Source organism: Chenopodium album, chromosome 6 (assembly GCF_948465745.1).
Source record: "Chenopodium album chromosome 6, dcCheAlbu1.1, whole genome shotgun sequence".
Taxonomy (NCBI): Eukaryota; Viridiplantae; Streptophyta; class Magnoliopsida; order Caryophyllales; family Amaranthaceae; genus Chenopodium; species Chenopodium album.
The window spans coordinates 6,809,803-6,823,048 of record NC_137839.1 but is presented as its reverse complement, the minus strand read 5'-3'; the positions used below and the strand labels follow the sequence as shown (position 1 = coordinate 6,823,048).

Genomic DNA, 13,246 nt, shown 5'->3' with positions numbered 1-13,246 from the left:
TGAATCTATTATTATTTGCATACTTGGCATAATTAATTATCTATAAATACTTTGTACAGTAGATATGTACCGCCGCTTTTTTTTTTTTTTTTTTTTTTTGAGAGAAATTATTTTTTGGTACAAAACATACCTCATATTTATTTATTTGAAGTCTTGTAACATTTACATCAATTAATATACAAATCAAATTGAAACAAATACAACTTTAGCAAAGTCTTACAACATTTACATTAATATACAAATCAAATTAAAACAAATACAACTTACTTTACAACATATGCGTATATATGCCCCTTCGATATATATGGCTCTTCGATTAGAGACAATGGAGTTTTATTTAGAACACAAGTTTAAAAAACTAATACTCCATAATAAAAGAGAGGAAAAGAGCATATATCATTGACCAAAAGGCCGGTGGTTCAAGTTTATTTTCAACCATTACAAGATCACAATAAGTGATTAATATCAAGATTCATGAAGCTAAACCTTCAGCAATACCACCTAAAATTCCAACCAAAACCTCACCAACAAATCCAAACCCACCTTCATCATCATCACTAGGAATTTTGCCAGCCAAACACCCAACATGAATATGAACATCACAAATTTCACAAAAATACCCCCAATGTTTACATGATTTTTCACAAACATCACACTTACTAGAGACCATTAGTTGAAGCTTCAAAGAATGAGGAGGATGTTTGTCATGTTTGACCAAATATTCAGGAAATTGACTACAAACAGGATGCACAAAAAAGCTGCATTCTTTACACCTATAAACCATACCTTTGATGTAATTTTGACAAAGGTTACATTTATGGAAAGGTGATTTTGGTTTCTCCATTAGTTGTAGTGTGTGTTTTGGATGTGTGAACGAAGAGATCGAAGCCAGACAAGTCCCACATGTCGAGTGAGTATCGAAATTGCATTGATCACATCGATATCTCATGCCTTGACCCTCAGTTTTGCAGCATTTGCACTCGAATTTTGAGTTTTTGTAGACTTCCTTTAATGGATGTTTTGTGTGTTTGCTGTATTGGATCAACTTTGCAGCTTCCTCTGGTTGATGCATAGTTGCTTATGTGGTAGTACCAATCATCGTTAGTCATATAGGACATATATATAATGATTAATGCAATTATACGCGACTCTGTGATTGCAATGCATTTCTTTTAGAAAATGTAAAATAATTTCAAAATCACTATTTGATCATTGACTTTCCTATACCTCTCCTCATCAATGTTTTTTTTTTTTTTTTTTCTCTTTTTTGTTGTTGTCGTTGTCGTTGTCGTCGTCGTTGTCACCCCTTTCAGTCCAAAACCTGAATAAAAAAGGAGAGTTATATAGTAAGCCAACAGTGTCGTCTTAGACATTTTTGGGGCCCGGAGCAAAAACTCAAATAGGGGCCCCGACCCTAAACTACAAGTGTATTTTATATGTAATTCAGTAATAAATATTTTACCTCTTATTATTGGATAGTTAAATGAAAAATTTTGACGGGCATAAAAAAACTTGAAACTAGAGAGAGATGAGGGCAATAATATACTCCATCCATCCCCTTTTAATATTCTCTTATGGACAATTTTCACTGGAATTAATAAACACAAATAAGAATAGTTGAAGTACATTGAAAAAATAAATTGACATTAGGTATGCAAAAAAGTAGAGAGAGAGAGTAATAAAAGTACGTGGGAAAACGAAATTTATATGGGAAATTTAAATTTGCACAAGTATTGTTGCAAATTGGAGGAAATTTTGGTAAAAAATTAATATTATTGGTTGTTGAAAAAGCAAATAAGATGAACATTTTGGGACTAAAATTTGCCCATAACTATCAAAAGGGGACGGAGGGAGTATTCCTTTTATTTTATAACAATCACAACACTAACACACATGTTAATGCACAAATTTGACTATATTTATTAATCCAAAATTATTTTACATGACAACATATGTTTTTTATATATGGTAAAAAGTATTGTCAAAGTATTACGGAGTATAAGCATATGAATATTAAATAGCGTAAAAGTCAAACAATATATTACAATTATCACTTAATGGACTTACGGATGTAGTAAAAGATTATTAGCATGGTGATGGATATAATTAGTGATAATAAATAAATCAAATGTTTCTCACATATATATCTAGTATTTAAAAATTCATTTTATTTTGTTATAAAAAAAAAATCTATGATGTCGGGGCCCACGAATAGGGGGGGCCTGAGTCGTCGCTCAAGGTGCTCCCCCTAATAGACGGCCCTGTAAGCCAATAACAAGTATGAGCCACAATAATTGAGAGTAGTACTAGTTTGGGTCACGACTTAAAAAGTCTTCATGTTGATCCATATAACCGACCATGATGTGGTAGAAGATCAGTTGATCCACTTAATGTTGTCAATTTGCATTTAATTAGTGTTTGCTTACTAAGTTTTTGTACTATTAGTACAAGTGGGTTGCAATTAAGAAATTGTTAGCCAGTAAACAAATGGGAAAATATAGGGAAAATATATATATATATTATATATATATATATATATATATATATATATATATATATATATATATATATATATATATATATATATATATATATATATATATATATATATATATATATACCAATTGTGGAATTTCTATGGATGTACATAATGACGGTTTTCTGTATAGTTTCATTTGATTAATCAACTTCTGTGAAAGAAATAGACTACTATTAGTAATTAACTAATTATAGTAATAAGGATTACAACAGCCGCCTTCTCTTTTCTATCTTCTGTCCTTGCAAACTCTTTAATTCTACTTCCACTGCGCCCTCATTCCTAAACTGCCAAATGGGGTTATTTTATGAAAATAATATATCAAATTAATCACAAGATAAGGCAGGAGCAATCGTCCAATATGGATTGTCAAAGTCAAGGTCTTTTTTGAGATTTTGATTGGAGGCCTAAAGTGGAAAAAAAATATATTGGGGTCTATTAACATAATTGAATGACAGACCTACATGAATAAAAATAGTATTGAAATATGGCTTATGGTATCTTTCAAATTGGAAATTTTTTTTTTTTTTAATATTTAGACAATATATATTGTATTATATCCAATTTTAGTGGGAATTTGGTATAAGATCGTGTTTGGCGAATCATAGCTGTATAGGTAGCGGTTAGCTGTGGTAGTAGTTGTTAGCTGTGTAGGTAATTGTTAGCTGTAAATAAGCATTTGGCTGTGAAGATAGATAATTTAGATAAAAGTGTTCGATAAAGTAGTGGTTGACTTGTTATTACATATAAAAATCAATATTTTTTTTTTCTAAAACTATAGATTAAATTTTCAACCGCTACCTTTAATTTATATGTAATCCGCATCGTACATATGCTCCGAAAAAACAAAAAGGCGGAATGTACATATATGCATATTTTAATGTACATGGGCATATAAAAGAGCATAGTATTCATTTATAATGTACGCGAGATTTTTGTGCACCAGTTATGTAAAAAAGGGAATCGATAAGTAGTAATTATTTTTTTACCATACATTAATTACAAATTATTTCACCTTTTTTTTTTAACCAAAACTTCATTTTCTCTTTCAAAAAAAAAAAAACAAAACAAAAAAACTTCAAACCCATTTAAATTCATCAATCCCTAAGCAAAATTTTAATAAATTCAAAATTTTGTAGTCCGGAATTCTTCAAGATGACAAACAAAAACGAAAGGTAAGAAGAGATTAACATTCATACTTGTTTATTTTGAGTTCGACTGTTTGTTTTTCATAAATATGGTTGAAAATTGTAATTTTTGGTCATATTTTTTGTTTTTTTGAAATTAATTTGTAATTTATGCGGTTTTGGTGTTGCAATGAGAAACAAAATAAAGTTCTTAAAGAAGTCCGACCAATTATTACATTTCAGAAGAAGAAAGCAAACAAATAGACAAATTCAAAAAAAGATGTAGATGTAAATAACTAAATAATACAATGTACATTAATATATAGTAAAATGTTCTTTTTCATATACTTGCATGATCCAAATATTACAATGTACATTAAACTTGTAAGCAACATTATAACATATACTTCGTATGTTCATTAGTAAATAATACAATGTACAAGTTAATTTTTTTTTTTTTTTTTTCATATACTTGCATGATAATTTATAATAATTAAATTCTATAAATTACTAAGTGTACATTTACTATATGAATAATGTTATTTAATAGTATCATGTTCTTTACAAATCAATTATATATTCTTTACAAATCAATTATATGTTCATTATGCCTTTCTTTAATGAAACATATGTACAAGACATGGTACATACGCCTCCACGAGGAAAATTTCATCAAAAAAGTAAATGGTATAAAGAAATACAGTAAGTTATATGCTGAAAATATATGGACCCGCTATATAATGGTTATGGCTTATAGCCATCATGAACTTAGGCCCACTCTGCCAATGGATAATGGTGAATTGGTAATCAAGTAAATACTGATAGGGTTACACGGTTATACCATGTTTGATACAAGCTTCTACAAGTGGTCTATCCATAATTGTCGTATTGAAGTAGAACTTAATCCAATACGATTGATTTTAGACAAAGGAGTAATATACACAATACCACATAATTTACTATCAATGAATCAAGTTGTAGTAAGGAAAGGTAAGTCTCCAAACAATCACTTGGAGAGAGATCAAATCCAATACATTTATACATGGACAGATCGATTTTATATTCATATGCATATAAAATATAAATAGCTCTTCAATTAGAGATAATAGAGTTTTATTTAGAACACGCGTTTAAAAAAACTAATACTTCATAATAAAGTGAGAAAAAACTATACATCATCGATCAAAAGGCTGGTGGTTCGAGTTTATTTTCAACCATTACAAGATCACTTATATCATGAAGATAAACCTTGAGCAATACCAACTAAAATTCCACCCAAAACCTCACCAACAAATCCAAACCCACCTTCATCATCATCATCATCACTAGGAATTTTGCTTGCCAAACACCCAACATGAATATGAACATCACAAATTTCACAAAAATACCTCCAATGTTTACATGATTTTTCACAAACATCACACTTACTAGAGACCATTAGTTGAAGCTTCAAAGAATGAGGAGGATGTTTGTCATGTTTGACCAAATATTCAGGCAATTGACTACAAACAGGATGCACAAAAATGCTGCATTCTTTACACCTATAAACCATACCTTTGATGTAATTTTGACAAAGAATACATTTATGGAAAGGTAAGTTTGGTTTCTCCATTAGTTGTAGTGTGTGTTTTGGATGTGTGAACGAAGAGATCGAAGTCAGGCAAGTCCCACACGTCCAATGAGTATCGAAATTGCATTGATCACATCGATATCTCATGCCTCGACCCTCAGTTTTGCAGCATTTGCACTCGAATTTTGAGTTTTTGAAGACTTCCTTTAATGGATGTTTTGTGTGTTTGCTGTATTGGATCCACTTTGCAGCTTGCTCTGGTTGATGCATAGTTGCTTATGTGGTAGTACCAATATCATGGGTCATATAGGATATATATATAATGCAATAATATGTATTTCTTTTAGAAGTTGTAAAATAATTTTAAATTTACGTAATTTGACCAATGACTTTCTCTACCTCTCCTCCTTATTTATTATATTTTATTTTATTTTAAATCTATTGTTATGTCTTTCATCTCTTTAAAATTGTGGGTTATCCGCTGTCGGTCCCAAATCCGGATAAAAAGAAGAGTTATGATAGGTTAGTAACAATTAGTGTAAATTTTTTGTCACATCATTTGGATGTGTGAATGGATGATCGCATGTGGTAGAAGATCAGTTGACTTAAAGTCAACTAACATAAGTATAAGTCAATTTAATGCTGTCAATTTGCAATAAATAACGTTAGCCCAAGTTTTTGTATTAGTAGTACAAGTGGGTTGCAATTAAGAATTTGTTAGCCAAAAAACAAATGAAAAAAATCAAGTGACAAGTGTGGAATTTATTGGAGGTGTATACTGGTTTTCTGTATAGTTTTTTTTTTTTTTTTTTTTTTTTTTTTTTTTTTTTTTTTTTTTTTTTTTTGAAGAGCAGCATAGTTTCATTTGATTAATCAAACTTCTGTGGAAGAATTAGACAACTAATATGGATTACAATTTACAATAGCCGCCTTCTCTTTTCTATCTTATGTCCTTGCAAACTCATACTTTTCATAGTTTTTATTTGGTAAAATTGGTCGCAACACTCTGAAGTATGGCTTAGGTGCACTAATAAGCACTCTAAACTTTGTGTAGTAGTCAAAACACCATCAATTACGATGTTAGGTGTAACGCGTGCCTTAAATGAAAAATTCCGACAACTTCTTTCACTAGAGGAGATGAATCTGCACGTGCCAAGTGGATGAGAATTGTTCACCATTACTTTAAAGTGTTCTAGAGGGTGAAGATTCACCTCCGCCGGTTAAATAAATAGTTGAAAATTTTCATTTAAGACACGCATCGCACTTAACACTATAGTGGGTGGTGTTTTGGCTACTATGTAAGGTTCAAGGTGCTCAATGCTCATAAGCTATACTACAGGGTGTTTCGTCCAATTTTGTTTTTTTATTTTTATTTTTTACAAAAACAATCTACAAAAGAAACAACATACTTTTTTCTATGTAGATATTTTTTCTAGATACTTTTTTTTGGAAAAATAGATATTTTGTTTTCTAGATAAGATTGATTCATTGATTACTAATGACATTTTGTTTTCATAAATACGATTGATTACTAATGAGTAATGACTAATGATATTTTGTTTTCCAAAATGACATTTTTTTTAGCTGCCGCTTACCTTGTTCAATTTCTTTGTTTAGCTATAGTGATTTTGTTTTCTGCTCCTTAGTTCTACTTCCACTCTCTTTACTAAATGTCCAAATGGGGTTATTTTATGGAAATTTTATGTCAAATTTAATCACAATATAAGGCGGGAGCAATCGTCCAATGTGGGTTGTCTTAAAGCCTAGGCCGTTTTTGAAATTTTGGAGGCCTAGAGCGATAAAAAAATATATTGGGGCCTATTTTAACATAATTGAATGAGAGAAATTCTTGTAATTCCTTTTTGAACAAATAATCTTTTTTTACATGTTGTAGTACTAAAAGTTGTATCTATTATCGCCATGTCCTTGCTCTTCAAAGTTGTTGTGAAGACAAAAAAATAAAGTCCAAGAAAGAAAGTTAGGATTTATCAAATGTCCAACACTACGGAGTATTTATTATGAAACTTAATTTTAATAAACTATTATACTTATCGTTATTATAACAAATTACCAACTAAAAAATAAATGGAAAAAATTGCTCCTATTAATCTGAACTTTGCCTGCCGCCCAAATCAATCCTTATTTTGGATTATTCCCCATCACCCCCAACTTTGGGGGGGGGGGGGGGGGAGATTAATTTCTATTGCACCCAACAGGTAATCTAACCTGATATTGCAGGTTACCTAGACACGTGTCCACACGTGATAGGTCCAAACAAAATTTACAAAAAAAAAAAAATAACAAAAAAACTAAAACCAAATCCCAGCCACCCTCTCCCACCCCCTAACCCGCCGGAACCCTAACCCAGCCCCCAAACTCGCCGAAATCCGGCCGACCAACCCCCCAAACCACCGAAAACAGCCGACCGACCTCTACCACTCATCCCCGACCCCCGAAGCCACCAACCAGACCACCATCGCTACGACCACTCTATCTCTCCTTAATCAAACCCACAAACACTTTCTCTATCCTCATTTACCCAAGATCATCCCCCTTTTACTCCGTCGTTTAAGGGATTCCGACTCCTCTGTTCGCAATGTCTGTGTCTCCTCCGTCACCATGCTCTCCCCGTTAAACTACCCGCCTTTACTCGACGCAACTCTCGGGTCGATATCGATTGAACAAGATTTAAACGCGCAGATCGGGTGCTGCCTATGCCCGAAGGCGACCATTGATGCAGGTACTGTAGACACCTACTTTTGGCCCCTTGTCCCGAAAGGAAGTGCGATGATGTTACAAAAATCTGTTCTTCATGTTAGATCAAAGATGAAGTGTTTATGGACTATGAATGACATTATGAAGTAAGTTAAAACTCATATTTGAGACCAATTAATCTTAGAGCCTTGTCCGATTACTAATTAGGCCTAAAAGGTGCTCATACATGTTTAAACTTGATTAATAACGGACCCAAATGCAGCAAATGCAATGATTCGATCCAATGGATCTGACATTGTTGAAAACCGAGCCAAACAGATAAAACAACCATCATATTTCCATTCATGGCCTATACAGAAGGATATCCCTTACAAAGAGACTTCCAACGGTATATTATAAGCTCAATTCCGAGTTCAAACGAAGAAGTTATGATCAAAACACTAAATCGGGCCCTAAAACCAAACCCTTGCACTCCAACGGACATATCTTTTGATACATAACAGATTTTAATCTTAAGTAGACATTCAGAGCTTTCCAATGATATCTCACACGCCTAGATCCGACTTTGCAATCAAAAGTTATGGAAGTTTTAAAAAAGCGTTTTCGTATAAGGCAAACCGCATCCTAACGCAACTCAGTAAGCGTGCGCGACTCATTGAGATGCGTGCGGCACCTAGCGTGACTCATTGAGATGTACGCAGAACCCAGTGCAACTCATTGAGATGCACGCGACACCCATCGAGACTCAGAGAGTTGCGCGCGCCACCTGACGGAGTGGCTCTAAAACCCTAAACTAACCTAGATCCCTACGCCTATAAATAGGGGTCTTCGTTCAGCATTACGAGGACCAGAAAAACAGAATTAAAATCCTAGCACTCTCAAAACCCTAATCTCTTAACTTCTCTACTATCATATTACTTTCTCTTCTCTCTTTCCAAATACTTTCCAACCCTAATTGAATCCATTGAAGTCCTTGGAGGTACGAAGAAGAAAGAAAGTCCATAAAGGCATTAAACGGAGATTTAACATAAAAGTAAAACGGTTAGTTTCCTGAGCACTTAGATAAATCATTTTTCTTTTATTGTTTAATAACATTAATTGAATAAAAAGTGTTGTTTGATCACTTTAAACAAACTTTTAATTAATTAATTCACATAGTATTCTTTCGTTAATTAAGACTAGAATTTTATAATTAATTGTTGTTTTATCACTTAAGACAAGGCGAATATTGTTTATTTTGTTCTTTTCACGAATACTGATTAAACAAAGAATAACGACTTTTGCAATGTAATTCCTACGTGATTAATGCTTGTAAATAAAATCAACTAACTTAGTCTTTAGGTATCACGTTGCATATATTGTTTGGTAATGAAATTGTGAAAAAAGGAAGAGCTAGTAGAGGCCGTACTAGGGCTAAGATAGCGATTCCCCTCTAAAGGGAACGTTATCTTAGTACCCTCGCTCCCGAACTTATTTCTGGTTTATGTAGACCAATTTGGGCATGGGTAAACTTACGATTCGTGCTAATTATCCCTTGAACTCTACTTAGGAGAAAGGTATGAACGAGGTTTATGAGTTTTCCTAAAACTCATTGGAGACTCCTATTTGATTCTTACAAAAAGCGTGATGAGAGTATCATTTCTAATTCAAGGTCTCCCAAACAGTCAGGAATTCAAATCCTAATACACCATAACAAGTGTAAAGTCCTAGGATTTTAAAGGGCCATGGGCATCTAAGGAGAAGGATCCCCTACGATGGGAACACCCTCCTTACATTTACTTTCACTTTCGAGGAGAAGGAAGTGATTGACCTTCGAAAAAGGGCAGGAAAGGGGGTCTGGACGGTGGTCGGTGCTCTGGGGGAAGGTGTTCGCTGGCCGTGGGTGGGTGGGTGGGTGTTGTTGCTGTCGTGGGGAAGGTTTTTTTTTTTTTTTTTTTTTTTATAAATTTTAACCAATCATTATGTGACACGTGTGCAACTAATCACAAGTTAGCAAAATTGACCTCTTCAACCGGTTCCAAGTCATCTAGGTGCAATAAAAATTAATACATCCTAAAGTTAGGAGTGATGGGGAATAATGCAAAGTAGGGATTAATTTGGGCAGACGAGGTAAAGTTAGGATTAATGGGAGAAATTTTTCCAAATAAATAAATTACCAATCATTTGTTTAGATAGCAAATTAGTGACACTTAGGGCCTGTTCACATTTACTGAACTGAACTTAACTTAACTGAACTGATTGAACTGAACTGAACTGAACTGAGCTGAAATAAATATTTTATGAGAGAGAGAAATTAAGAGCCGAACTGAACTGAACTGAGCTAATTGGAGCTGAACTGAACAGATTGGAGCTGCACTGAACTGAACTGGTCAAGTAAATGTGAACAAGCCCTTAATGATGGCAGATCATATTAGGGTAAATATGTGAATAAAGAATAATTGAGAAAAGAAAAAAAAAAAGAAAAAACATTGTTTAAATGTAAGGAAAGAGAAAGAACTTAATAAATAAGACTTGGAAAAGGAAAGTTTATTAAACCCTATCAGAAAGGAAAAACAAGAGAAAGAACAATGGAAGTTCAAACCAAACATTATTTTTATCGGTAGCTAAATCGACACACCTTTTCATCATTTTCTTTTTCAAATCTTAATTTCTTTGTTTGTTGATTTTTAGGAAATTCTCTTCGGTGAACTCCAACTTTTTAATTTTCTAAGTGGTAAACATTTTAAAATTTTGTTATCAATGGTAAACTTAACTTGGAATTAAAATGTGCTTATTATGTTGTAAAAATTGTCAAAAATAATACAAACTTTGAGCGATCCGCTAAAAACAAGTCAAACTTTTAATTATTTCTAAATAATACAAACTTTAAGGGACATCTGCTTTAAACAAGTTATTTTACCTACAACTTATTTAACCGGTTATTTTTTTATTTATCTTATAAAGTTGTTTAATAGTTTTTAAAAAATAATACAATGTCACGTGTTCCATATAACCTATCTTGAGGTAACTAATCGGTTTCAACTTATTTAAAACGGATAACCATCAAAGTTTGTATTATTCATAAATAATTAAAATTTTGACTTGTTTTTGGCGGATTACTTAAAGTTTAATTTGTATTAATTTTGATAATTTTTCCTATTATGTTCCACCTGTTGACACCTATTTTGATAATGTAACAAATTTCTCTTATTTAACAATGAAAAATAAATTACTTATCTTGTAAACCAAGTGTTTCAATGGAGATGCAGTTGAATTACCTTAGAGATATCATGTACATGTTCAAGACTAGAAGTGTGTGAACAAAATTTTTTGCAAGTTTTTAATTCAATTTTTATGCATTGTTATTGAAAAACTAAGTCACTTAGCCAATCAATTATGTTTGTTGCCGAGCTCGATACAAGACATTTATTATTGCATGATGAATGAAAAGAGTTACGAGGTTATACATAGTACATAAAAGATTATGGTAATGATCGATGATAATTTTTATTATTATAAGTGCACTAAATAATCTTTGGGTATTGTCTCTGAATCAGATACTTTTTATAAAGAATTGCATTTTTCATTGAATATATCAAAATATAAGAACCATTAAATTTTACACACCAATCATAAAACTATATGACACATCTAGATTTATAAAAAAAAAATTATTGGTTGTCATTCTTACTAACCTTAGTTATTTGTTAATATGTAAATAATTTTAACGTAATTTGTTAATTTTTTAAATTTGTCTCGTCTATTGAAATGATGTTATTATAGATTTTATTTATTTTTAATGATTAACATTCATAAATTTATTTATATTTGATTAAGAATTTATTTTGATAATTTGAAACCATTTATAAATAATGTTAGTAACAACTTCACAAAAAAAAAAAACATTCAATCGGAGTAGAAAATCCCGATTTTGTTATTGATTCTAAGTTTGATGGTTTTCATTGAAGAAATGATATAGTTGTTGTTTAGCACATTTGAAGAAGATAGTAGTAGATTGGTCCAAGCGTTTACCATTAATTATACCAACATAAATAAACATTAGATTTCACTTCACTATACCTAAACCCATTTGTATTATTGTGGTGGAAAAATTAACTGTGTTTTATAAGCTAATATCTTATCAATTACATACTTTTCCATGTGTATTTATTACCGGCAAGGGCAAGACATTTCAAGAGTGTCCAATATTTGTTAAACAAGTTTCCGACACGTTAAAAATCTCGATTTTAGCTTTGGTTGATATGAATTCTTTTGGTTGTGAAATTAATAAGACATATAAATCTGGGTCGATGTTTTTGATATATATGAGTGGCAAATATGAGGATCATTGAAATATTCAAGTTGGATTTGGAAAACATGGTTTTGGAAAAGTAGTCGGATACGCAGTCACTCTCTACAACTAATAAGAATTTTTTAAAGAATCAATTAAAGTAACATTGGATGCATCGAGAGTCTAAGATTAAAGCCTCAATTGAACTTCTATTAAAAGATGATAAAATGGTCAACAATGATATAATTTCGTCTTTAAAACTTTGAAAAAGATAGAGGTTTCTCTTGATCATGGGTTCAAAATATTAAAGCGTTGATCATTATTTTAAAAATTGATGTATTAGTTTATTGTCTACGAATCAGATACTTTTTATAAAGAATTGCATTTTTCATTGAATATATCAATATATAAGGACCATTAGATTTTACACACCAATCATAAAACTATATGGCACATCTTGATTCATAAAAAAAATTATTGGTTGTTGTAGACACCCATTTGTGTCTCCCCAAAACCAAACCCAGTGATGAGTATCTTTCACGTCGAATCATAATCGAATGAAGCGAAAGTGTGGAAAGTCTAGTGTTGCGGAAAGCTTTTATTTTCTTTTCTCTTCTCTCTGTTTTTTAAAAACTTTATTTTAAGAAAACAGCCAATCCAGTTTGGTTGGTCCATGATATGGGTCCAATAGTGGTGTAGTTGGATAGGGCTTGCAAAGACCTTTCCAACGATATATTATAAGACCAATTCCGATGAATATTGAGGAAATTATGGCCAAATTACCAAACTGGGCCCGGTTTGAGCTTTATGTGCGGCCCAATGATCTAGGGGAGGGCCTAATATGATTTATCATTCCTAATGCAATTAGGAATGGTTTTAGTCTTCTAGATTCTTCTAGAAGGTTCTTTTCATTCCTAATTCAATTAGCATTGATAAATTGACTTTTGTTGACTTTTCAGTGTTTTAATCAAAATCAAATAGCATTTTCGAAGAAATTATATTATTTTATCCTCCAGTACGGTAAATTT

The 13,246-nt window shown here is 31.9% G+C and overlaps 2 protein-coding genes across 2 annotated transcripts; both read right to left on the bottom strand.

The window, feature by feature from the left end:
* Positions 1–217: 217 nt before the first annotated feature.
* On the bottom strand, positions 218–1,115 carry LOC145634436 (protein VACUOLELESS GAMETOPHYTES-like). Its single transcript, XM_081685859.1, has one exon. It carries the CDS (start codon positions 1,070–1,072, stop codon positions 473–475), a length of 600 nt encoding a protein of 199 aa, XP_081541985.1. The 5' UTR covers positions 1,073–1,115; the 3' UTR covers positions 218–472.
* Positions 1,116–4,543: 3,428 nt separating this feature from the next.
* On the bottom strand, positions 4,544–5,616 carry LOC145634435 (protein VACUOLELESS GAMETOPHYTES-like). Its single transcript, XM_081685858.1, has one exon. The coding sequence runs from the start codon at positions 5,501–5,503 to the stop codon at positions 4,898–4,900; it is 606 nt and encodes a 201-aa protein (XP_081541984.1). The 5' UTR covers positions 5,504–5,616; the 3' UTR covers positions 4,544–4,897.
* Between the last annotated feature and the right edge of the window lie 7,630 nt (positions 5,617–13,246).

What these genes read in the sequence shown, in the direction of transcription:
- LOC145634436 (XM_081685859.1), bottom strand. Translation starts at nt 1,072, where the DNA reads ATGCATCAACCAGAGGAAGCTGCAAAGTTGATCCAATACAGCAAACAC.
- LOC145634435 (XM_081685858.1), bottom strand. Translation starts at nt 5,503, where the DNA reads ATGCATCAACCAGAGCAAGCTGCAAAGTGGATCCAATACAGCAAACAC.